Source organism: Mixophyes fleayi, chromosome 1, assembly GCF_038048845.1.
Source record: "Mixophyes fleayi isolate aMixFle1 chromosome 1, aMixFle1.hap1, whole genome shotgun sequence".
In the NCBI taxonomy this organism is placed as follows: Eukaryota; Metazoa; Chordata; class Amphibia; order Anura; family Limnodynastidae; genus Mixophyes; species Mixophyes fleayi.
The window spans coordinates 463,290,862-463,318,539 of NC_134402.1; the positions used below are offsets into that span (position 1 = coordinate 463,290,862).

The 27,678-nt window shown below is 43.5% G+C and overlaps 1 protein-coding gene across 1 annotated transcript in view; it reads right to left on the bottom strand.

The window, feature by feature from the left end:
* The window catches only part of LOC142110416 (myosin-IIIb-like), a 185,895-nt gene that overhangs the window by 131,854 nt on the left and 26,363 nt on the right, over positions 1 to 27,678 (bottom strand). Inside the window, exons 3-6 of the mRNA XM_075193765.1 lie at positions 22,760 to 22,890; positions 13,319 to 13,421; positions 11,782 to 11,884; positions 8,253 to 8,409 (exon numbers count right to left, since the gene is read on the bottom strand). Of these exons, the coding sequence (XP_075049866.1) occupies positions 8,253 to 8,409; positions 11,782 to 11,884; positions 13,319 to 13,421; positions 22,760 to 22,890 (494 nt within the window). The remainder of the gene's footprint in view (positions 1 to 8,252; positions 8,410 to 11,781; positions 11,885 to 13,318; positions 13,422 to 22,759; positions 22,891 to 27,678) is intronic.

Genomic DNA, 27,678 nt, shown 5'->3' on the forward strand with positions numbered 1-27,678 from the left:
TTATATGAACTGCAAACCAATAACCCTCTGTGTGAATTCAGCTGATTCATCTTTTTGCTGTTATGTGAACTGCAAACCATTAACCCTTGTGTGAATTCAGATTCATTCTGTATGCTGAAATAAATACTTTGGTTATTTATTCCTTGTGTGTATTAACTTCATTCTACCTGCTTGTGTACAGATTACAGCTGTTATCACAGGATTAGAGCAAGCTCTATGAGCAAGGCATTCATCCGGCCTCACAGTTTCCACTACCCTCCTGCCACAGCTAGTCCCAGGGGTCCCGAGACGGATCCCAGAAACCCTATTGCCGTGACAACATGGATGTAATAGCATCTTCTTTCCTGTTCTCTGTGATAATATTGCCCCCTACTGCTAAATCTGAAGAATCTGCCTAATTGTAATATGGGATCTGTAGTAAACTTTGTCTTAAGCAAAGAGAAAGCCCTTTCAGCTTCTGGTGTCCAATGGAAAGATGATCCATTCTTGGTTAGTTGAGTAATTGGTGTCACAATTTTGGAAAAGTCTTTAATGAAACACCTATAGAAGTTGGCAAACCCTACAAACCTTTGTACCTCTTTTACGTTTCTTGGAGCTGGCCTGGACTGGACCTTGCTAGGGTCCATTCTCAAACCTTGAGGTGAGATGATATAGCCCAAGAACTGAATCTGTGTTTGGTGGAATTCACACTTCTCCAACGTAATGTACAAACAGTGTCTGCGAAGACGTTCCAGTACAGTTCGAACTTGTTGTTGATGGTCCTCTTGGGAATTTGAGAAAATTAGTATTTCACCAAGATAAATGACAACACATTAGACAATTAAATCAATTAAGAACATCATTCATGAAATGTTGGAATGTAGCAGGAGCATTGCACAGTCCAAAAGTGCATCACCAGATGTTCAAAATGTCCATATTTACATCGAAATGCAGTCTTCCATTCATCGCCAGATCCTATACGAATTAAATTTTATGCTCCTCGTAGAACCAATTTGCTGAAAATTCTTGCTGCGCAAAGCCTCAACAGTAATTCTGAAATAAGTGGGAGTGGGTAACGGTTCTCAATTGTAACTTTATTCAATGCTCTATAGTCAATACATGGTCGTAATAAACCATCCTTCTTTTTCACAAAGAAAATAGGTGCACCTGCTGGAGACGTGGACAAATAAAACATTTTTCTAAACTTTCATCCACATAATCCTTGAGGACCTTTAACTCCGACTCGGCTAATTGATATATACGTCCAAATGGTATGGTAGTCCCAGGTAACAAATCTCCTGGACAACCATAGGGTTTGTGAGGTGGTAATTTTGTCAGCATTCTTCTTACTACAGACATCAGAAAAGTCTTTATATTGTGGAGGTAGCTGGTCCAAAACATAAGGAGGGGAATTATATAACTTGCTCACATCTTCAAAAGAGCATTCAGATTTAGTCTCTGGAGCATATGTTTCTTGTGAAAAAGAAATAATCTCTGATTGCCAGTTAATGGATGGATTATTTGCAGCCAACCAGAAAAATAAGAAACTGGGGAGAAGAGATCAGTAAGAAAGTCAGAGTCTCATGGTGATTTTGCTCAGTTACGAGGTCCAGGGGTTCAGTTTCATGAGTAACTGGACCAGAGTTGAAAAGAGAACCAGCCACAGTTTCCATTAACACTGGTATCTGTTTCTTTCTAAATTCCATCTTATTTCTCTTAGCAAACAATGTCCATAAAATTGTGGTTCGCACCAGAATCCACCATTGCTGTACTGGAAATCCAGAGTGCATTGATCTGGAATCGAATTGGAATTGAGAAATGTGAGTTATTATTCCCTTTAATCTTCTCAGTTGATGCTAAGGAGGAGAGGCAAGGAATAATTGCATTTAAATGCTGAGGAATATCGGAAATCACAGGCTCCTGATCTGAAGAGTCTGCCTCTGCTATGGTGGCCACTGTCCTCTGAGGTCTTCTAGAACAATTTGAGACATAATGTCCTGGTTTGCCACAATAAAGACACAAGTTCTCTTGACGTCGTTGCTCCCCTCTCTCATTGGAATTACGTTTGTGAAGTGTGTCTACTTGCATGGGTTCAGACTCAAATTCCTTAGTGGATTTTACCCCAAAATTCCCATAATAGTTTAAAGTTGTGGGTTCCCGATAACTGGGGTATGTCCAGGTTAAGGCCCTCTTTTCTTTTCGTCCCTCAATCAGTTGAGCATCAATGCAAATGCAATGGTAAATGAAAGACTCACTTTCAGTGGTTGCCTCTGCTCGGGCTAATTCATCTTTAATGTTCTCAGAAAGACCCTTTCGTTAGACAGACAACTGGGCCTCAGAATTCCATGTGGTCTAAAGGACACATCTTCAAAAATCTACAGTATATTCTACAACTGAGCATCTCCCCTGACGTAATTTCATTAATACCTTTTCAGCAGTATCTTCCCTGTTTGGATCATCAAAGGTATGTTTCATCACTTTGAGGAAGTCATCAAATTTCTCTAATAATCGGACAAGAAGTCTCGATATAGGGAGAAGCCCATGCGAGGGCGGAGTCCTTAAGTAGTAAAAGCATACACCAGACCTTTGACTTATCAGACTGAAAATGGGACTCACAACTGGAAATGCATCTGGCATTGATTAACAAATCCACAAAAACTTTTGAAGGTTCCCCCAAACCGAGCTGATGGGAGAGGGAGAGCAGCAGGGGATGGTGATGTTACTGGCATTTGTGGTGATCTGTTCTCCAACTCTGCAATACGGTCCTCATATTGAGACAGACTAATTAGACATTTCTGTAAACCACTATGTGCGTCATGAGCCTTTTGTGAGACCACTTGAATTTCTTGTTTAACCTGTGATTAGAGAGCTAAAAAACTGTCCTTCCATAATTTCAGCCTGGTATTCAATTAGCACAGTGGTTAAACTTACCACGCATCGCTTAACAGGAGTGGGATCCATTTCAAGGCTGAGTATCCTGTAATGATGCTGGCGGTATTATCTGAAGCCCAATAGCCGAGTAGATATCCAGTGAGTAGTCAGACATTTGCCGGATCGGTACACAAGTGGGTAGTCAGATGTTTGCCGGGTCGGTACACAAGAGGGTAGTCACGAATGGAAGGAAGTGTAGCAAGTAGCAGGAACAGAGCAGGCAGAATACTCAAGCACATGTCTGAACCAGGAAGTGCCATTTATAGGCCAAAACAGGAAACAGGAACCAAGATGATTTCTCTTTGATGCCAAACTGGCCAGCTTGGATAAGGACAAGTTTGCAAATACAGAGACCTATAGTGGCCGGAGGTGCAAATATTAAAGTAATTCCTTGACACTTGCTCTTTTTGGTTCTTTTTAACTGATCATCATCATTTATTTATATAGCGCAAACAAACACAATAATATACAATACTGGGTAATACAGACAGATAGAGAGGTAAGAGGGCCCTGCTTGCAATCTATGGGACAAGGGGAGATTGATACATGAGGTTAAGTGTGACATATTGCATTTCGGTCCAGCCAGATTGTAAAGGTAAAAATTATTTGTATACCATATGATCCAGTCACACAGGAATGCTGGTCTGGGGTCAGAGGGTTGTTGTCTTGTGGGAATTGTGCAAAGGGTGATAATAGAGTAATCTATGGAGGTTAGGAGGGTGATTGAGGAATATTATAAACTGGTCTGAAGAGGTGGGTTTCAGAGAACACTTGAAGGTTTGTAGACGAGAGGGAAGTCTTATTGTGCGAGGGAGGCAATCCCAGAGTGGGTGCAGCTCGAAAAAAGTCCTGTAACCGGGAATGGGAGCAGGTAATGAGTGGATGAGACACGCAGCTCTTGTGCAGTACAGAGGTGTTTAATTGGGAGATATTTTGAGACCAGTGAGGAGATGTATGTAGGTGCAGTTTTGTTGATGGCCTTGTACTGATATATTAATTAATAAATTGTTTTAAGCTTTTACTAATTTCTGCATTATTGCATATTTATTATATGTGTGTAGAGATTAAACCTTATGCTATGGCTCATATAACACTTGGTGCTAAGATAATGCAGGTCCTACTAATTAATGCTAGCACTGTTCCATGTGACAAATCATCTTCAGGCAAAATATAAATGGGAATTTTAGTTTTTTTATCCTTATTGTTGTGAACATAGAGAACTTACAGCTATTCATAAGGGTTATTCCATTACATAATTGTGGGGGATAAGGCCTAAATCATAACTGCAGTGTAAATATGGTATATTAATTGAATCCATTGATAAGTTGAACTACTAAAGTGTAAAATGTGAAAACAGAAAGTCTGTTGTGTGTGTATTTGAAGGCTCTGCACATTCCAGTGTGAGAAGATAGGAGTGTCACCTGTGACAGCTTCAAAGAGCCCTGCTGTGAGATATATCCTAGCCTGGGAAGGAGTTTTGACACCGGAATAGACTTTTAGGAGCCGCTCAGCATGGTGTCTAGCTCAAAGAGCCCATGTGCTGACTTGGCTATATGTGATATAGACAACAATAATTCAGTTAAAAAATGCCACTTAAAATCATTAAAGTAGTGATCAACCACATATTCCTCAATAGCATGATGAAAGGCAACTCATATGGCAAATTAAGAATTCTGTCCCATAGAGAAATAAAGGAAATGAGTGTAAGCTCTACGAATACACTGTATTTAGGTGTGTTTGGTATCAAAAGTTAGACAAATTCATAGGGTATTTATTAATATAATTGGGTCTGTATGACGCTCCACAGAGAAGTTAAGTCACATAGTAGAATTGGGTAGTAAATCAGACAACATGCAAATGGTGATTGAAAAAACTATCACAAACCACAACCCCCAGGAGGTGGGAAGGTGTAAAGGTGTTTTTAAAAAGCTGAGACCAGTTACAACAAATTGTAATTCTTTTGGGAAAATCAATCCACACTGACAAGCTGTCTATCTTCCTAGCCAATTTCCCATGGCACAGATTATATAACTCATGTAAGTTATACTCTGAATGAAACCCTTTTTATTTAAAACTGTTTTGCTTGTGTATGTTATGTCATTTTATTAATTGTTTTTGTTTATATTTGAATGCCCTGTACTTTTGTATATTAAATCTATAATTGAATATGTGGCGTCCTTGATACTCTAATGAATCCATTAGCCTGTTAAGAGAATATAGCTCGACCAAGTTAAGACGTTGAATGCCGGTGTGTGATTTGCGGATACATTTGATTAACAAGCTTAGTGTGTGCTTGCATTTACATTTGTGCAACAGTCTGGAGGTGTGTGAAGAGTTAACCCTGGCTTTGCTGGTGAGGGTCTTGTTAGCCTGTGGTAGCTAGAAGCCTTCTGTGCCAGTGTGGGTCAGTATATTGGGGTCCTATTGCCCATATTCAATAGGTGGTGGCAAACCTGAAGTGTGTGGGGTTGCAAGCGCTGTTTGGGGGTGATTCTCTAGGTTTATAACCTGTGTGACAGGTAGAGAGAGACTGCGGGCTAGAATCATGTGCAACTTCATACAGGAAACACCCAAAGTCACAGCAGCTGGGAGCAGATTCGTGACACTTATTTTTGCAATCTTTCTTTATTGAAAGAAAAAATATACAAGTCAATGGACATATGTAGGACATAATGTCTGCAGAGTTAAGAGCCCAAGTTAACTATTTGTGTTCCTCAGCCTAGACCAAATTCAAAACAGTGAGGTTAAGGTCAACACTTAGGAAAAATAGCTAACTATATTCATGGAATATGTTCACGTAAAAGAAACAAATTTATTTCCATTTGATTTTTTTTTAATGGGCTATTAAAAGTGATTCTACTTTAGAACCCAATTACTGAATCAAGCCGGGAGCAAGAGGAGAGAAAGTGGGACAGGTGGTTGTACATAAGTCACTCAAGAAGTTTGGAGACAATGGCAGGACAGAAATAGGGTGGTAGCTGAGGCAAATGGCTTGGTCGATAGTTGGTTTCTTTAGAATTGGCAAGATGAGTGTGTGTTTAAAGGAGGATGAAAATGTGCCAGTGGAGAGAGACAGGTTGAAGAGGTGAGTTAGTGGTGGGCATGCAGTGGGACGTAGCAGAGAAGTTGGGATGGAATAGAGTAGCAGGGGCAGGTTGTAGGGTGCGATTATGAGAAGAGTGCAGAGACTCAATCCCCAGTTACTGGGGAAACTGAATTGCGGGGAGACTGGGGAGTGTAGGAGAAGACAGGCAGGACAGGGTAGTTATAGAAGAGAGAAGTAGCTTTAGTGAAGATAAGAAGTGGATTGGGTCCAGGTTATTTAGGTTTCACTGTGGGCTTGTTGACTTGGCTGCAGGGGTTGGGGGGCATGAGGTAAGCTGAAGAAGGTCAGTATTGGGGGAGAAATCGCCAGCAGCCTTGAGAACGAGCAGTTTTTACTTTACAAGTATACCCCTCCTGATTCTTATCTATTACCACCTACGAGCACTAGAGCTGGGGGCGGCAGCTACAAAATACCTGTGCCTGTGTAGAGACTATGCCCTCAACATGGTGTGTTTACGTCCCATTCCCAATAATCTCTAGAGTGGACGCCAAGAGGTTGCTATACTGGAGCCCAAAATTCGTCTTGGCAGCAATGGCTTTGCTGTTAGGAACTTACCTTCCCCGTTCCGCTGCGCTGTCAGCGGGAGCTGACAGCGGTGTCCATGTCTTCAGCGCTGCTTCCGTTAGCGCTGCCGCACTTCCTGCTTCTCTCTGCTGCTGATCATGTGACTCCTGGGCGGGGAATTCAAACTCCTATATCTTCCCTGCTCTGACACGCTGCCTGTGTCAGAGCAATGTGTTTCCTGTTCCTGGCTACAGTTCCTGTGTCCTGACTCCTGTGATCCTGCTCCCTGTTAACCCCTCTATTCCTCCTACTTCTGTGTACCGACCCGGCTGTGTGACCGACTATTCTCTGGATCTCCCTCTGGCACCGTATACCTGATACCTTCTGTGTACCGACCCGGCTGTGTGACCGACTATTCTCTGGATCTCCCTCTGGCACCGTATACCTGATACCTTCTGTGTACCGACCCGGCTGTGTTACCGACTATTCTCTGGATCCTGCCCCGCACCCTTTGCCTCCGTGGATCTACCGGTTTCTGTTCCAGACCTACTACGCCTGGAATTCACGGTTAGTGCCTGTACTTGCACCGCATTGTCTATTTTCTTGTCTGCCTGCCATCACTTAGAACTTTCTCCCTTACGTCAGTAGGCTAATCTGGGGGCCGCGACCTGCGGTTCTTCGGCAGCTAAGCCCACACTACCTTGCGGTGGTTCTTGGTGAAGACCGGAAGGCCGTTAGACTCCGCGCCCTAGGTAAGCCTGTGCTAATACTGACTAAGGCATCAAGATCGTAACATTTGCCTATCAACAACTAGACGCGAGATGTGTTTTTAACACTAGCAACATAATTGGCAACGTGAATACAATTGTAATAGAGGGTTCCATTCTTGACCTTTTCAGTGGATCACATCTTGCTGAAAACTAAGAGCCTGGCACACAAGAAAATTGGGTAAAGTTTGAATTTGGGTGGGTTGGTGTTTCTCAGTTTACGAAAAGGCGCCAAGATTTGGTGGAAGCCTTGGAGATGAAGTCCAACTCTACACAGTTCCAAAGGTACTCTCCACTCCAGAGTAGGGAATACAGGAGAGAGTGGAACAGAGCCTTGATTCAAATCTAACCCCTAGTAGATAAGGGCGGCTAAGCGGGTAACCAGGAAAGATAACTCCCTCTCTGTAACCAGCACAGGACTACTGGTACGAGAGCGAGGGTAAAGAGCCTTACCAGTAAACCAGAAGAGAGAATCAAGGAATCTGAGGACTGCACATTTCAGTGTTATTAATCCTTTCATAAAAGTGCTATAGTGTTCACTGACTGTATTATTAAACATAATAATTATTTATTAAGATATTGGATTGGGTGCGAAAATACTTTCCCTCGTCAACATTATGGGGGGCGTGATGGGCTGAAAGATGTTTCGCTAAGAGCGGACTTTATGTAAGTGTCATTGGCGGTTAACCCCGGGTATACTCTCCGCTGGTTGGTGCTGGTAGGTAGCCTGTATGGACCCCAGTATCATGACATATCTTCTACAAATACAGCCTTACATTAGACACTCTACGTGAATGAGAAAACACTCTGCTTTCCTGAAAACATGCAAAATGTCCACACACTATATCTTAGATTAGAAGAACCTTCCCTCATTCAGGTACATGCAATGCCAATCCAACCGGTTCAACGTTTGTTTTACATCTCTTTTCATTACACAGAAAATCATTAACATATCTGATCAATACCTGTACATGGATGGATGTAGAAGTCCATACGCTTCTTTTTCCTCTTCAGGACACCCAAAGAGCATGTAGTAGAAGACGTGAAAGTTCCTCTCCCCTAAATCCTGGTGGGAGACACGAGATTTCTCTAGAAGATACTCATTAATCTTTGCGCCTCTCACTAGAAAAAACAAATTAAAAAAAAACCAGAAAATAATGATAAACTGATCCCACCACACAAAGATAAACCCAAGAGATGGTGGCTACATAGAAATTGGTTGCTCTGCTCATTTTTAAATATTTTTATTAATGAATTTCAAGGTAAAGATAAATAGATATATTTGTATGTTTCATTGAAGATTATCTCTATATATAGTCTGCAAGTTGGCTCCACATAGGGGTTGTAAAAGATATTTTAATCAGCCCATTGTCTATTACACTTATTTCTTTCTCTTTTATTTTAAAAATAATTCCCTGTTAGGAATTGGTGTTTGTGTAAGAATACCTGGGATAGCTGTATTTGGAAGTGAGAACTAAAAGATATGGGGGTAAACGTATCCTACTCCGGTTTGTACAAGTCACCGGAAATCGACGAGTTGACAGCTAAATTTTAAAGCGGCGCCGCCTTGTAAAGGGAAACTTTGAAATAATAAAATACTATTATGGGAATGAGATGTGCAGATTTCTTCTCTTTGCACTTGGATAGACATCAGTTCTGTGCACCAGGAGAGACACCATGCGTGTCCTCCTTGACAGGGACCTCGACCGCTCTCTTGCCTCCATCACTACATACCTGCTGTGGCAGTTTTGGCTGAGGTGTCGGGGCAGGTAAGTAGGAGACCCTTGGATGCTATATGTGGTGACTGCCCCTCCCAGGTCGAGTGGCGTCATATATTGACTGCTAACTGCCATATCAGTGGGGGCTGGTGCCACCCCCCATCCCCCTTCTTGTTGCTTTTAGTTTGTCCTGCACTAGCCTCCAGGCTATTGCCCTATGAGGTTTTCAATCTGCCTCTTACAGCCTGGCAGAATACCCAGAGCTTCATTGCCTGACCGTTCCAGTGCTGCTTCTATTTTGTTACAACAAGCCTCAGTGGTAGCTGGCTAATTTCGACTATTGCACCGTTCGCTAACTTAAAGGGGTGACAGCCTGATTGCTATACAGGTCAAGAGCGGATTTCATTTTATTACACCAAACCTCAGTTGTAGTTGGCTAATTTATATTTCATCCTCCACTGTTATGCCTCTTGCGAACGTCTAGTGGTGGAAGTCTGCATATCTGATTCCTCCATTTGTATTTTTCTTTCCTGGGGAGCTGAGGACTATCCATCTGGTTAATTCACTGCTGATTTACCTACAGAGGCTCTTCTGTATCCCACTCAGTTGCAGTTGATCGCTGCCCTCTCTGACTGAAGGCACCTGTACGCTATTTGCTCTCCATTTTTGGTCTCTGAGTCTACTTCTACTCTGTTGCTCCATCTCCCTTCTGCCGCTATGGGTAAAACCAACACAGCTGCAGCGGCTGCGAAGCAGGAAAAATTTGCCCGCTCACCCCCTGCCCACACCTCCAGCAAATCTCAAACTGTGAATGGTTGAAACTCCCCTTATAGGTAGCAGAGCTCTAGCCTAAGACAGAAGTCCTGGGTGGGGTGGGCTTATCCTGCATTCTTGTGGCGTATCAGTGTTAGTAAGAAAAGCAAGAAACAAAAAACAAATATGGTTTGAGCTGCACCGGGTTCTGGCTGCCTACTCCCTGAACCCGGAAGCCAACAGGGAGAGCCAGACCCCAGGATAAGGTCCCTGGAAGTATTTTTAGGTGACAGATTTAAAGATAAATCTCCCGCTCTGGACTTACTGGCACCAGGGTTGGAGAGGAGGCTGGGCCCCCTTCTCTCTGGCAGTTCGTGGACGGGGAAGGGGGGTGCAACAATGTTAAAAGTGTGAGACCCTGCCAGGATGATTGACGGGCAGCCTGCATGAAGCACCTGGATAGGTTAAAGGGATGGGAGGGACTGGATTACATCCTGCCAGGGTATCTCTGTAAAATTGTATAAAAAGAGTCCTGTTGACCACGTACAAGTTATATACTATCTGAACTTCTGGATGATCACTAGAGCCTTCAACTAATGTGTAACGGTCCTTATAAGGGCCCTTTCTAAGCAATAACATCACTGCTTCAAGGACCACTGACGCCTATTTACCCCTGACCTGAAGAGGTGCCCAGTGAGGGGTACTCTAGCAGCAAGAGTTACCCAGAAGGGAGCGGATCCAGGTGCTGGTGAAAGAGCCTAGTGATGGCAGCTTATGAAGGGGGCGCTTTTGGGATAAAGAAAGAGGACGTTGGTAAAGCAGGCCCAGCCGGTCCCCCGCAAAACAAGGTGGCATAGGAGATCCATCCAGTCACAATACCCTTTATCCCTGGCCCCCTCATCAGACTTTGTAATGGTAGAGATATATGTTGCAGTTAATTCCGCAGGCAAAAGCCTGCATTATGCACTGCAATGTCTAGATGCAATAATTGTGTAAAGTCAATTTATATTATGCAGTTTATTACAACCCGATGTTATAATATTTAGTGGAAGCATCCTGCATTCACATCATCTTAAATTGAACTTCCTGAGAGATCCTGTGACACTATGACATCCTGCAGCTGAGCAGGTAAATAGATTATCCACATTAATGACAGACCCACACCGAGAGTCCGATATGTTCAACATAGTTCCTTAATATGTAGTAAAATGTTTAATTAGTAAATTACAGTACTTTGCTTAGTCCCCTGGGTGTATATGCAGACATGAAAATACAACGTGTCTTCTACAATAATTAGCAGAGCTGCTGTTAATGACACACACACCTCATTGTGTGCAGCAAACCAGACATCTCATCTCTGGCACCCCTTATCATACCTTACCCTAACCTATGTGATCAATAGAGTGACTAGTATACAACGTATAATGGAGGATGGCTGAGAGATCACATACACTGAGCAGAATCTGCAGATCTGTCAGTGAGGAGAGACCTCCACACTGGCTGCTGTATGAGCCGCTATCTCACGCCAGGAGACACAAGACTGCCGCTGGCGTTAAGTTGTAATATGACCGCGCACCTTCACAACTCCATATTGGCAACGGAGAGTCTCAGACTAAGCCAGACACACTAACTACCAACAGGGGATTTGCTAGGGGGTAATAATATGGCTGTAATTTGGGAATATTATTGTCCTGCTATTATTTTAATGTTGTTCTGTGCGTATCTACGCAAATAAACTACACTATTATATTTGGACCCACATGGGGACACCCCAGACACGTGTCTCCACAGTAAATCACTACATAGTGTGTATTCTGGCGTTAACTAAACCACTACCACTTTTTAGTGGTTAGCATTAGAAGAGGCAGAAGTGGAAATAAAGTGGTGATATAATGTTACGGGATATGGAGTATGACGACGTAGACCAGTCCCTCCGGTTTATAGAATGTGCCCACACTGTATGATCGCACAACATATATATATATATATAGAATAGGATATAATGAAAGGAGACCCGTCTCACCAGATCCCTCACTGAACCGCAGTTGGATATATTTTCCAAATCGGCTGCTATTTTGGTTCATAACAGTCTGAGCATTTCCAAACGCCTCCAATAGAGGATTCACCTGACGAGACACAGAAGAGCGTTATGAGCATCACACATCTTTATTCACCAAACTCTGGTCTTTAGATTTAATATATTATGTGCAGATCATCCCCAGGTTCTTCTTCTCAACCCTCCCTTACATTACATATGATATTATACATACAGAGTGTTCCAAGTGGCGGTATGAAAAATGTACTGGAAATGTAAGTGACTGGAACGTGATAGTGTTACAATGAAGGCAGTTAATGATAATTATATATATATATATAGTACTTCTCTGTCATAGTGATGGCCATCGATGAGCTGGATAGACAGGGGCGGGGGAGCGCCATGCCCCAGCCACATCCGAATCAAGATTTGGGCATCTCAAAGATACCTGTTTTTCTGCCATGTCTCTTACTCCAGCTACAGGGTTAATCTAAGTCATGAGCACTAGTGATGATAGTCTCATATAAATGCTATAACATGTGTTTGCCATCAGGAGCAGCTGTAAAATTGTATCTTACATTCAGTAGACATTAAGTTCATCCTTATAAATGAAAGAGCTGCAGTGGATGTGTGAGGTAGTGGAATGATTTGTGGACAAACGGCGAATGATTCATCTTCGGACGTTAGTCCATTTGCGTGGGGTATCTTGTGTGAATCAGCCCTGCGCATGCACCAGAATGGGATTTACGCCAATGAACACAATTTCATGCAATCCATGTCCAAATGACACTTACGACTTGAAGGATATGCCGGTGTGTTAACGCCGATACAATTTCAGGGTCACTTCTTATGTGGTTTTTAGCCATATTATTTACACCGCTACAGGGCAGGTATGTGCCAACTGATAGTGATTACTACACATATTCCTGCCACTAGATAGCACAGAAGATTATTTGCAAGTAAGGAAACTATAAAAATTTATTTTTAATAAAGTATATATTAAGAGCGTCCTGATTTATTTAATGTAAAAAAAAGACATTTTTTTTTTTTTTTTAAAACACATTTTTATATAGGATTATAGTAATAAGAGTTTTAAATTTATTTGACAAAATATTATTTTTGCATGATTTGTAATGAGACTTTGTACGTATGTATGTGCGCATCCTCCTCTGTGTTCGGTCTGTCTACATACGACAAGTATCATATAGCCAAAGCTTTACACATATGGAACATGGAAACGTATAATGAGATCCGCTTGGTTTTTAAAACAGGCGCACAAGTTGCGTTTAAGTTACGTCCGATGTATTGTGAACAGTTTGTGCTTTGGGAAGCCTTGATCTCTCCACATTTTTGAGGAGTTTAAAATGATCTGGTTTGTTCTCCTCCAGATCATTTTAAACCAGGAGAACAAGTTAAAGAATCTGCTAATGGCCTTAGTGACAATATCTGAAACATCTACTTCTAAGGACACGTTCCTGTGCTGTACCCGCTCTATGCACCATCACCATCTGACGCATGCTGGTACCTGCAGTATCTGCTGGCTGAGTTGTGTGTTTCCTCGGCTCCGTCTTACCAGATGTCTGAGCAAAAGTTTAGTGCTTTCCGTTTTACCTGCTCCACTGTCACCACTAAAAGACAAAAGAAAGATTCACCAATCAAATGAATAATTTTATAGCATCAGGAGAAGCTCTTCAGGCTAACATGTATCTCAGGAGATCTTAACAGTTACAATCATCAGATTTTCAACAGACAAACTAAGGTCTAATGTAAATCATGAAGCTGCTCCCCAGTCTGACTCTAAATATATATATACTATAAACCTCATGCTGAACCTTGGTTCGTAGTTACTGCTGGGACCACTTGCTTGGCATATTTGCCATTCTAGTGGTCCAGATTTATTTCTGCTAATAAAGCCAAGGGATGTTGGGAAGAGCCCCTTTGCTTTTATCACAAGGGTGATTGTCTCAAATAGGGGTGTCTGCTCACTCATTTTTTGCACGGCATCCCTAGAGGTTCCTGCCATGCAATCACCCAATTGGGATTAGTTCCACATATGACAGGGGATCCTTAAGTTTTACTGTTACAGTGGTACCAGTGCAGCCAGTCCTAACCTGGTGGTGGTTTTCACCATAAAACTATAAGTGAAAATCCCCCCAGGTTGTCGAACATTTGGGTTGGTTAAACGCTTTAGAAGGGAAGGAATTTTTAAATACAACATATGGTGGAAAATAGGATTTTTATACTTACTTTAAAATCATTTCTCTTAGTCCATTGGAGGACATGAGGTACATTGGGTTATAGCGCAGTTATCCAGGCCTGCAGGCACTTTATATAAACTTAACTGTTATCCATAGTTCCTCCACTTCTATACCCCTCTTCTGTTAGACCTTCAGCTTATGTTTAACCAACCCCCACAGAAAGGGAGACATGTCCTCTGAAACAGACACCTGGTTACAACTGGGATGACAATATCCTGATTCTTATGGAATTTGGACATCAGTTTAGGAAGGAAAGAAGGTTTGGTCTGAACAACCGCGTTATCCTCATGAAAAACTAATAGAGGAGACTTGCAGGATAAGGCTGCCAGCTCTCAAACTCTTGTGGCCGTAGAAATGGCTAAAAGGAAGACAACTTTCCACGTAAGGAAGTCCACAGAGTCCAAGGGTTCAAATGGGGAATGCCGTAAAGCATTCACCAAGTTTAAATCCCAAGGAACCACTGGAGGAACATACAGAGGGGGTACATGAAGCACAACCTTCAAGAACGTCTGCACATCAGACACCAAAGCAAGTCTTCTTTGAAAGAAGCCCGAAAGAGTCAGCACCTAAACCTTAACAAAGCTAAGGCGCAAACCAGTGTCCAGCCCATCCCGTAAGAACAAAAGAATCATGGACAATGGAATAAAGGAAGGAGGGAACCCCTTCCTTTCACACCAGGCATTGTATATCTTTCAGAATCAATGACCCACCGCGATGGAGAGTGCATTGATGTACCAAGCCCTCAGAGGCCAATATGGCACCACCAGAATGACTAAAACACCTTCTCTCTTCATCTTATTTAAAACCCTTGGAAGCATTGCTTCTGATGGGAACAGGTAAACCAGAAGGAACCGCCTACCAAGACTGCCATATGATCGCTTGTTCTGAAATAGAATATATTGACCTTGTGGTTCACCCGAGATGCCATCATGCCAATGTCTAGTTAACCCCAACTGAACACTAACTCGCAAAAAACCTCTGCATGCAAAGACCATTTGCAGGGGTGAAGAGTGTGACTACTCAGAAAATTGGCCTCCGATTTGTCCACCTCTAGAATGAAAATAGCTATGAGGGCCTGAGCGTATTTTTTGACTCAGTGAAATATCCTGGGTCTCTCTTTCATAACTAGAGGACTCCTATGGACTTCACATCGATCGGAAGCCTGGATTACTCCAGGGTCCAAACACCATGGAAGCTGCATGAAGACATACAGCTCCCCAACCATAAAGGCTGGCACGTGTAGTCAACAAGGTCAAATCCCAGATCGAGAACGGATGACCCCTACAGGATCCATCCGAGCAGCCATAAAAGGAGCGGCTGACACTACCATGGAAATCCAGAATCCGCGCCATCAAATGGACATGGGACAGAAGCACAGGCTGTGACTCTACCTTGATGAGAAGATCGTCCAGGTAAGAGATTATCGTAAATTCCTTGGACCATAACAACACCACTATGACCATCATGGTGACGAGTTGTGGGGCTGTGTCGAAAAACCAAAAGGAAGAGTCCTGAACTTGTTCCGACTGAACAGGAACCCGAGAGGGGACCTATAGCCCTCCCAGATATGAACATTTAAATACACCTCTGCATTGTCCAGAGACACCATGAACTCGTTCAGCTGTATGCTGTAAATTACAGACTTCAAGGGCTCCATCTTGAATTTTGGGACCTGCAGTTGGGTGTTTAAAGATTTGAGGTGCAGGATCAGCCTGACTGAACTGTTGGGCTTTTTAACCAGAAACAAGTTGGAATAAAACCCCCAAACCTCTTTGATTTTCCAGTACTGGATAGCCTATCCCAGAGCAAGAGACTTTTTCAGACCGGCGGTGAGCCCAGTGGAAAACAAATGTCTGCAGGGATACCTGAGGAGATCTATCATGTACCCCCAAGTCCATATTTTCCCTTACCCAGTCATCCATGATGATATGAAAAAAACGATCCCAAAAGAGGAGAAGACAGGCTCCCACCACAGACGTCATGGATCATGGATGTGCAGAACGACTGTCATGCCGATTGCTTGTCAGCAGATTTTGCTGCTGGATGCCTAGCAGACCAGACCTGGCATCCACGCTGTAAACCACCCTTGGGGGCAGATGACTGTCTTCTGGAGTGCTGACTCTGTGACCTGCCTGAGAAATGAAAAGAGAGAGAGAGCACTGGACACCATAGGCTTTGAAGCATTAACAGGAAGGAAAGTACTTTTAACTTCTGTTGCCTGACTAATGATGTTGTCAAGTTCTGGCTGAAATAGAACACCCCCAGAAAAAGTAAGTGACCCAAGAGTCTTCTTGGACTCCACATCAGCCTCCAAGGATTTAAGCCACGAAGTCCGACAGCCCTAGACTGCAGAGGCAAAAATCCATGCCCGCCCAGGGCCGCCTCCCCCAAAGAATCCGTAGCCCTCTGAATCTGTTCCACTAAAGAAAGAAATTCAGAAACCTGTGTGTCGACTGTCAACCCCTCAGAAAACTGCTCGGACCAGCATTCCACAGGCTTATTCACCCAAGCAAATACCAAGGAGGCAAAAAAATGAACTTAAGAATACCCTCAACTTTATGGTCAGCACCATCCTTAAGCATGGCTGGATTGGGTATGGGGATTGTAGTTGTCTTCGACAACCGTGCAACTGGTGAGTCCACCTTGGGAGGCGCTTCCTATTTAGTAATAACCTCAGTAGGAATAGGATAACAGGACTACAGCTGACGGGACACTTGGGACTTCTGGTGATGACCAGCCACCTATGAAAAAAATCTTCCAGCTGGGATGAAGAGGAAAAAGTAAAAGGTTTTGACTTAAATAGAAAAGGCTCTGCAGTCTCATGGAAGGCCACCTATGAAATTGTCCAACACTTTGGGCACAGCCCATATCAATTCCTTCACCCCCTGGTCAAAGGAGACTTCCATCCCAAAAGAGGAATTCTTTATGTCTAACACAAAAAGAACTTGGTCCTCATCATCACCATTTATTTATATAGCGCCACTGATTCCGCAGCGCTGTACAGAGAACTCACTCACATCAGTCCCTTCCCCATTGGAGCTTACAGTCAGAATTCCCTAACATACACACAGACAGACGCACACACACAGGCAGAGAGAGTCTAGGGTCAATTTGTTAGCAGCCAATTAACCTAGTATGTTTTTGGAGTGTGGGAGGAAACCGGAGCACCTGGAGGAAACCCACGCAAACACAGGGAGAACATACAAACTCCTCACAGATAAGGCCATGGTCGGGAATTTAATTCATGATCCCAGTGTTATAAGGCTGAAGTGCTAACCACTTAGCCACCGTGCTGCCCCGTTATGTCGAACACAAAAAGAACGTAGCCCTCCTCCTGGGAAGAACAATAAGAATCCGATTCATTCCCTGGCTGGGACGCTACCACCCCCCTGTGCTTACTTGAGAAAAAAGGCGTAGTGGATTCCAAAATCCTCTCTAAGGGGAGAAAACCAAAACCAGGCCCTGTACCAAAATCGCTAGACCTCTAAACCAAGCCAGTTCCTATGAAACCACCATCACAGAACCCTTCCTGCAGAGCCGGAGGGAACCTGGAAAGGACCACCCATTTGATTGGAAACGGACCAACTGAGCAATCTCAGCCAGAGAGTTGGCCAGAGACCTAGTCCAGACAGGAGCTGCATTTCAGAACCAGAGACCCCAGGCACACACGGAATCCGATCCACAGACACAAGGTGTCACAGCCCTGCTTTCCAAAAGGCAACATGGTGTTACATCCGGCACACATAAACTTAGTCATTGAGGTTGCTCCAGCCTTCACCTCGAAGATCTCTCCCTATTTGACATGATAGACATAGATAGGAGATAAAACACAGAAAAAGACAGAAGCAGCACACAATCAGGGAGAAGAAAGTGAGCCCGCAATACAGCCCCAGAGCCCAAAAAATCTGAGATACTAACCACTGATAAAAGAACAACCAACAAACTGCTACCTTACAGATGGAGGGACAGAGAAGGGGAGTGCTGGAGCTCAAAGATGGCTGCTGTTCTTGTGTATGCAGACAAGGAGTGAGAGTCCATCAGGGAAGATGTGCAGGAAGATGTAATAAGCCTCTCCCCTAGGGCCTGCACTGATTTGGAAGCTGACCTGAAGGACATCCCCCTTCACCAATCCAGTGCCTAGTAGGGGGCACTGGATTGTAGCCCCCATCTGACCCAGCCTCCCTAAGAAACCTAATAGCTGCCCTATACTAAATGAGGCACCAACCCCCGAGTCCACTGCAGCTCACTAAACACTTGTCCAAGCACTGTGCTGGGAGAGGTCAATACTCACCGTCTGCTGTTCTCCTGTGCACGGTGAAGCAGTGATTGATAGTCCGTAGCTGCTGCATGGGGATCCAGGCAGTAACCTGTGATGCTGTGGATGGCTCCCGTGGAGGAATCTAGTGATGGGAACAGGAGGATGCATTACCCTTTGCACCTCCAATCCCCTGACAGCGCACAGCTGTCTGTGCTGTAGGACAGACAGACAATGTGGATCTGAAGCAAACAGATTTTAAAATAAATAGTAAAAGGATCAAATTAATAGTAATAAAGGCTGCCAAGCAGTCCAAGTTAAAAATCTAAGTCCTGCCTCGCTGGGCACTTAACTAAAACTGAAGGCCTAATAGGAGAGGGATATCGGCAGAAGAGCTATGGACAACTGTTAAGTTTCTTAAAGTGCCCTATGCTATTCCCCAATGTACCCTGTGTCTCCCAATACAGGAGAAATCATTATTACACAAAAACTTGCACCAAGGTTTATGGACATGCAAAATTGAGAACACAGGGTGAATCACCAACCAAAGAAGAATGGCCAGAGCTTGCTTCAACTCTTCTCACATCCCATCTGAAATTCACTATCTATCCCTTCACCACACCTGAACCGATGGACTTGTTCCTGCTCAGCACAAGTTAATTGGGCACTCAAGGATTGGACAGGGGTCTTGGAGGCTCTGCCAGTGTAGAGGTGGACATATACTGTAATCCCTATACAAAAAGGATGCCAATAATGAAAGACTGTATTTCTCTAGATAAGATCTTGCTCTGCAGGAAGTATGGCTTAAGCCAAGGGAGTTACCTAAACTTACAAAGTACTGGGAGAGAGATCTAGGTGACTTAATCAAAGAAAATAGCTGGAACAATTTCCTGATAACCCAGGTTATCAAGACCCACTAAAAACGTTTTATCCCATAATGTATCCTGGAGCGCCTAACACTTGGAGATGTAGCCTGGCTACTTGGATGCCGCTACACATCTGGTGAGGCTTCCCAAGGCTCAGACCATTTTGAGAGGGGGTGGTCTCTATATCTAAAGAAATTATGCAGACACACATTCTAGACACTCCCGGCCACTGGCTGCTAAAGTTGACCTCCTCACCGGCTGCCTGAAATCCCTATTTAATAAGTATTATGGTAACATCCCACGTTCCGCTGCTTTCTCCTCTTACAGACCAGTGTCACGTTGTAAACACTGGATTTACCACTGACTGATATTAGCACAATCAAGCAGGGAGTCTAACGCACCACAGTGTTCACCTGGGACCCCCGCAAGGAGGTATGGAGGCGGAGGCATTATTAGAGAATTCATTGAGAATAAGTGTTTTTAACAGAGAGATGTGGAAAGTGTCATTCATCTGAAGGGCGGGAGGTAACCAGAACTTAGTTACATCATTAATTACATGGGTAATATTGAAAGGACCAATACAGCGAGGTGCAAATTTAATGGTTGGGACCTTAAGTCTGAGGTTGCGGGTAACGAGCCACACTTTATAGACTATCCCCAAGTACCGGTAAATTCCTCCAATGACGATCTGCAAATCGTTTATAATGGTCCGTAGCGTGCCGTAATTTAGATTGAAAATGGGACCAGATTTGGGAAAAGTTGTGAACCATATTGTGAGCTGCTGGCACCGAAGAGGCGGGAAGGTCAGAAAAGGTGGGTAGTATGGGAGGTTTAAAAATGGGGGAACTTTCAGTAGATTCATGTTGGTGGTTGTTACGCGTAAATTCTGCCCAAGGCAAGAATTTGCTCCAAGAAGATTAATGTTCCGAACAATACCGCCTGAGTGTCACGAGCCACAGCGGTGCTCAGCCGCCGCGACCCTCTTGCCTGCGTCCCGGCCGTCGCTACGACGACCGGGATGTCACTTCCAGGAATCGTCCCGGCCGTTGCCTAGGCAACGGTCGGGACGCTGTTGCAGATAACGCTGCATCCTGGCATTAGCTCCAGTCGGGCGCGTGTGCAATGTGACCACCTGTTTTCTTTAATACAGCCACCTGTGGCTGATGACACTGCCCTGCTCCCATTGGCCAGTTGAGAATGGCCTCCACTTTACTTGGGTCCTTTTTAAAGGCTGTACCAGAGACTAGGTATCCCAAAAAGGGTACGTGAGAGCCGTCAAGGAGACACTTTTAAAATGTACAGTGTAAATGGTTCTTTCATAACCAGGTGAGAACCTCCTTAACATGCACCTGGTCGGACTAGGGGTCTTTGGAAAAGATCAATATGTCATCCAAATAGATAACCACTGACCGATAGAGCAGATCCCGGAAAATTTCATTAACGAATTCTTGAAAGACCGCAGGAGCATTACAGGTCAGGTATTCGTAATGCCTGTCTCTGGTGTTAAACACAGTCTTCCACTTGTTCCCTTTTCATATTCTGATAGGTTATAAGCACCTTGGAGGTCTAATTACGTGAAGATTTCTGCACCACGAATGGGGTCAAAAAGTTCTAAGATGAGTGGGGAGAGGATAACGGTTCTTTACAGTTATAGTGTTAAATTTCTGATAGTCTATACAAAGTCTAAGGGAGCCGTCCTTCTCCTGAACGAAAAAGAATCCTGCTCGGCAGGAGAAGAAGACTTACAGATAAACCCTCTCCTTCAGCGGACGGTGTAGGCGGCTGAAAGTAAGGTGCCAGCCGAAGGAATGGTGGGCAAGTGTAACCTCGTTCAAGTGTACGTCCTCTATGGCAGATGTCCACCTTGATGCCGAGAGAAATCAAGTTGTCTAAACTGGAAGGAAGATCGTGAAAAGTAAGATCATCCTTAATATGCTCATTTAGCCCCTGCCAGAAGGTAGCTATCAGGGCCTCATTGTTCCACCGAAGTTCAGACGCTAAGGTCCGTTATTGTACCGCGTATTGCCCAGCCAAGAGTGATCCTTGGCGAAGGCTCAGTAGCCCAGATGCAGCAGAGGACACCCGTCCGGGTTCGTTTAAAACCTTGCGTAAAGTTTCAATAAAGACCACAGAGTTTTGGAGCATGGGATCATCCTTCTCACACAAAGGAGATGCCCGGGTTAGAGCTTGCCCGGAGAGAAGGGAGATAAGGTAGGCCAACATGACTCTCTCTGAGTTGAAATTCTCCGGAGCCAGCTCAAACTGGATGGCACGCTGGTTAAGAAAGCCATGACACTTCTGGGGGTCTCCATCGTATTTCTCTGATGGAGAAATATGTAGACTTTTTTCGGTAGCTGTACTGGTGGTGGCAGTAGAAGCGGAGGTAGTGGCAGTTAGAACAGATGCTGCCATACGAGCAGGTAAAGAACTCTGTAGAGAATCCAGGCAAGACACAACTCCCTGGATACATTGAAGGAGCCTGGCCTGGTTAGTCTCTTGCTGTTCCACTCTCTGGGCCAGATGTCCTCCGGTCCGCTGATAGCCAGAACATACTGTGACGTTGTAAACACTGGAACTACCACGGACTGGTATTAGCGCAACTAAATAGGGAGGCACGGAGTCTAACGCACCCCGGTATTCATCAGGGACCACCGCACAGAGGTATGTTTTTGGCTGCGTGAAACGGGCTAGAGGTCAAACCAGGACAGGCAGAGCAGTACAAAATCAGGAACCTTTAGCAAGCAGAACCAGACAGGAAAGCTGGAGTAGGGTGAACCAATACTTTGGCACCCTAATGGTGCCAGAATGTGCTTTAAATAGGAGGGAATGCCTCCTGATTTAAGCCTGCGGTCTCAGCAGTCAGAACACAGCTGTCCGCCGACAGGCTGAAGAGAACAGCATCCCGTTGCCTAGCAATGGGACGCAAGGGTATTGCGCATGCATGCGCAATGAGCCGGCCGGGACCTGTAAGAACATCCCATTGGTAGGCAACGGGATGCGGGCAAGAGGAGGAAGGCGTCCATCTCCAGAACCTATGGGGTGGTGCGGTGACAACGCCTGACACCCAGCTGGTTTCAAATAGGTTGAGTGGTTGTCAATTACACTCTCCCATGAACTTCCTATAACTTGAAATAGGAATGAGGGGAATTGACACGGACAGCTGAGCAATGAGAGAGGACTGCGGTCACTGTGGATCTGGTGAACAGCCCATCCAAACTGTGATTTTATTTTTCTACTTAAATCCTCTACCCAAAAGTAAATCTTTATTGATTTTATAAATGTATAAATACATGTAATTAATGCATTTAGCAATTTTTTCTTCTTCCATATCTAGACAAGGCTGGGACTATATTCTATGTATTACTATGTCTGAGGCAATTGTTAATTTGAAACAATAAATAACGAAATTGTATTTCTCTTCCTGGCTGTTGATGTATCACTAATGATCTTATAAATCTATCACTTAGAGAACTGCTGCATATTGTGTGGATTATAAGCCATACCGGTTTATATCATCCGAGACTATGCTCAGATATCTAATTCAAAGGGCTGTACTATACAGTGTGTGGATGTGTGACTGCTCTCACCTTATAACAATACACTGATTCCTGGAGAAAGTCGCTGATTTCACTTGTAGAGCAGTGTAGGCTCGATCAGCCACAGCGAATATATGAGAAGGAAGACAACGTATCGGCTGAGAGCTGTATACATCCGACATCTGTGGGCCGAAAAGAATATTCAGTCAACTACACAACAACAATAACTCATAAAGTTACTCTTCAATATGAGCAACAGCTATGAGGAAAGTATTACCCCCAGGAATGAGTCTCTGTTACACATTCTGATGTTCTCAGCTACAGAGGACATTTGCACAGAGCTGGTTATACCCAGGACAGAAACACTTGGCTGGGGTAGTTATCATTAACATTATGACCGGCCAAGCTGCTTTCTCCTGAGAGGATGGGTCATGAGGGAAAAGCCATAATATGATGGGTTGGAGAATCATGAGGAATGAAGCTGAAGTCGATAAACAGGAAAAACAAAACAATCTTGAAGCACTGACAACAAAACAAAACGAAATTCCAACTTTGCTCGTGCAAAGATTGGTATGATTGAGGGCCTTATGAAGGCTGCATACAGGTGGAGTCTAAGTTCTAACTAATCTTTAGCAAAGTGCTGATTGCAGTAAATGAAAAAGAATGTGCAGTTGTCTGTTATTGGTGTACAGTTGTCAGAATGTGAAGATTTCTGTTGTCTGTGGCCAGTATTGCAGTAGGTCCTCACAAAAGTACTACACCCCCCTGAGATATAACTGACACATAACACATTCTCATTGTCTCTGTTACATGGGAACGTATGACCCCCCCCCCCCCACCACCACATTAAAAGAGTCTCCATTACACATTCTGATCGTCTCAGTTACAGGGTAAGTATAACAATCCCTCCTAGATAAATGACAATTACATATCAGATAAAAGGTATTAGTGATAAACCAGAGGTACAGATGGACAGTACAGCTCTTTTTATACAGTGGCGGGAGGTAACCCAGACTCCTGTCCCTTTAACCAATTCTGGCTGCTTCATGCAGCCAGAACGTAGATCCGCCTGGGGGCTTACACAACTGTAATATTGTTGGCAGTGGCAGGAAGGAGTGTACTTCCCCCCCCCCCTCATGAGCTGTCTAGGGCAGGAGAGGGTTATCTTTAAATCTCCTGCCTAAAAATACTTCTAGGGACCTGGGGTCTGGCTTCCCCTGTACCCGAATTTGTCCACAGTCCGCCTTTGGATATTGCAGATAGTAACATTGGAGGCATAACCCTACAAGAAATAAACTATGCATAAAGGGCCAGGCGGCTTTACTGTGGATTATTACAAATTACTAACACAAAATCGAATCCATACTTTATTGGAAATTCATCAGACTATTCAGCAACAATGAGCATCATATTCAAGTTTCAACTAAGAAGGGGCAGGCTGGGCTGGGGGGCATCTACCACCCCCGAGCTGGTCCTATAATGGGCTACTACCATGGGCTGGGTCACCAGGCTAGCTGCATTCCCTCTCTTCCCCCAGCATACACAACCCTGATCCTCCTACATTCCTCCCGTACGCTCACACTTCTAAATATAGATTTGAAAATAATGGTCACGAGATTTCAACATCTCCTTCCCAATATTACGAACTGATCACTCATTGGTTTCATGGACGGTCGCCACTCAATGACTGGCATAAGTACTGCGTGTATGTAAATTGTCAGCTCTTGGGGACTCATTCTAGTTGAAGGACTGTCCTTTTGCTTCTGCCTTGTCTCAGTCATACAGGTTATGATACGCAAGTTTTATTCTCTGTAATTATATCTTGTGTTTTTATGACTGTATTGCATTTATTTCTTCTTTTTTTCTTAAATCATTTAATATATGTTCTCATTTTTATTATATCCAAATACCTTTATCTTTTGTATATTAAAACTAAAATTTTATATGTTTCTTCCTTGATACTCTAACAAATCCCATAGCCTTTTATGAGGAATACTGTGTGACCATGTTAACCCTACGAATGCTGAATTGTTAATCCATTTGACTAACCAGCCTAGTTCATTCCAGAGCGTACATTTGTGTAACACTTTTGATGTGTTAACCCTTTGATTGCTGGTGTGTGCATGGCTAACCTGGGTGTACCAAGGAGCATAGTGTGTAACAGTATCTTGGGGTCCTATTGCCCTGAATCAATAGGTGTGTATGGGTGTGAGAGCTGGTTGGGGCAATTCAGCAAGTGAGTGCTACAATCACGTACAGTAAACATTCAGAGTCAGGCATGCTGGAGGCGCATTCCTGACAAGGCCGGGTATTGGTCTGATTAAAGTGCAACTAATTTATACATTTACCCTTTCTGGGAAATACAGACTTTCAAGAGGGTAAGGCAGCCCACTCCCTTCACTATCTGCGAGAAAGGGGGAAAATCAGTTGGCCAACTGCTGTACCTCTGAAGAATGAAACGCGTAAGGTCAATAACATGCAGGAGGATCCTTAAGCTTTGGACACTGATAGTGACAGAGTTTGACACTTGGAAACTGCTACACAGCGTATAGATTGCATAAGGAAATACATTTCTATAAATAAAAGCAGATATGCCCTGGAATGTGCCGATCCGCAGGTATCTGCTGCTAAAAATAACTACTTCCTGGAACTGTTTCTCACACGTCACCTGAAATAACAGAACTTTGCTGTAACAGTGCAGTACAGACTTTATGTCTGATCCTAAATTACAGACCTAGCACAGTCATACATGTTCTTAGGGTGACGTCATGAGAAGACCACTTGCAACAACTTGTTCATATGTGATATTGGTATTTGATTTTTTAAAAAAGATATATTGAATCCACTTTATTGTTATTTAACAACAAAATAAATTCTATTCTATTTGAATAACTAATAAAAGTGATAATATTGATACACAGGAGTTTTGATTTATTTAGATCTTTTTATATTTTAAATGATATATTTGAACACATTTATCATCATCACCATCGTCTATTTATTTATATAAAGCCATCAAATCCCATAGCGCTATACAATTGGGGACAAACACAGTAATAAACTGGGAAATACAGAGGTAAGAGGGCCCTGCTCGCAAGCTGACAATCTATAGGTCAATGGGAGTCAGATACATGAGGGTAAATCTTCATACTGCTTATTGGTCCATCCAGATTGCAAAGGTAAAAGTGCTTAGTATGCTATATGATAGAGTCACACATGTTGGCCAGGAGTCAGAGGGTTGTTGTTTTGTGTTAGCTGTGTACAGGGTGGTAATAGGGTAACCTAGTGAAGTTAAGATGGTGGTTGAGGAATATTATAAGCTTGCCCAAAGAGGTGGGTTTTCAGAACGCTTGAAGGTTTGTAGACCAGAGGAAAGTCTTATTGTGCGAGGAAGGGAATTCCACAAAATGGGTGCAGCCCGAAAAAAGTCCTGTAACCGAGAATGGGAGGATGTGATGAGAGTGGAAGAGAGACGCAGATCTGTGCAAACGGATGTGTCGAGTTTGGAGATATTTTGAGATAAGTGAGATGTATGTCAGTGTAATTTTGTTGATGGCCTTGTAGGTTAGTAAAATAATTTTATGTTGGATTCTGTACAAAACAGACAACCAATATAGAGACTGACAGAGTGGCTCAGCAGAGGAAGAACATCTTGAAAATCAGTCTGGCCACTGCGTGCAAAATAAATCGTTGGGGTTTGACTCTGTTTAGGGGAAGACCAGTAAGGAGGGAATTGCAATAGTCAATGCGGGAGATGATGAGTGCATGAATTAAAGCTTTTGCAGTGTTTTGTGTGAGATGTGTGCGTAATCTGGACATGTGCTAGAGATGTATGAACATGATTTAGATATAGAGTTGATGTGGGGAACAAATGGTAGTTGTGAGTCAAGGATTATATTCTTGACTCGCATATTAAGGCATTGTATGGTACTTGATTCCTGCCACATCGGCTGTGATTATACTACTGCCTGGACGGTTACTCTCTCCTCTGATGTGTGCTGTCTTACTGTGATACCATATACCTGCTGCCACCGGTTTGCTGGACTGTTCATTCTATGCCATATTTGATCACATGCTGATTGTTCTCATTGCCTATTATATTGCTGGTGGCCCTGTTCACCTTGTACTACGCTCCTGTTGTCATATATATATATATATATATATATATATATATATATATATATATATATCTCGAGACTTTCTTGTTATTCATCCAGTCATCATTCAACCGCTGATTGTACTTTTATCCTGCATCTGTCATCTATTCCCCCTCGGGCTGCTACTACCACTTGTCAGTGTGTTACAATACTCCCCGAGGATCCGTTCTTCTAAACATCTATTGAACGGATCCAGAGTCCAGAATACCAAACCGTGACAGTATCAACAGACCCACAATGGATTCTGCTGACGAGCCTTCAACCATCGATATGTTACAACTTTTAAATTACCCGGGTTGAACAACAAGATGACAGTCAGCGAAAGTCCTCACAATGCTTTCAGGCGTTAAGTACAAGAATGGATACTATTCAAGTTGTCCCCTCTAATTCTCCTCCGGTTGTGCCTGCACCAGAATTACCCAGTAATTCTCATTCTACTCTCCAGATTCTGTCTCCTGCTAAATTTGATGGTGATCCCAAAGTCTGTAGAGGATTCCTCAATCAATATTCGATCCAATTCGAATTACAACCTCAGAACTTTCCTACTCAAAGAACAAAAGTTGCTTACTTAATATCATTATTGTCTGGCCAGGCCTTGGCCTGGGCCTCTCCTCTCTGGGAGCGTGATGATCCTCTCCTTTCAGATAGCTCTGCCTTTATAGCCACATTCCGAAAAAATTTTGATGAACCTGGTCGTGTTACCTCTGCAGCTTCAAGTATTCTCAGGCTTCATCAAGGGTCACTATCAGTGGCACAGTATGTGATCCTCTTTCGCACATTATCGTCAGAATTACATTGGAATAATGATGCTTT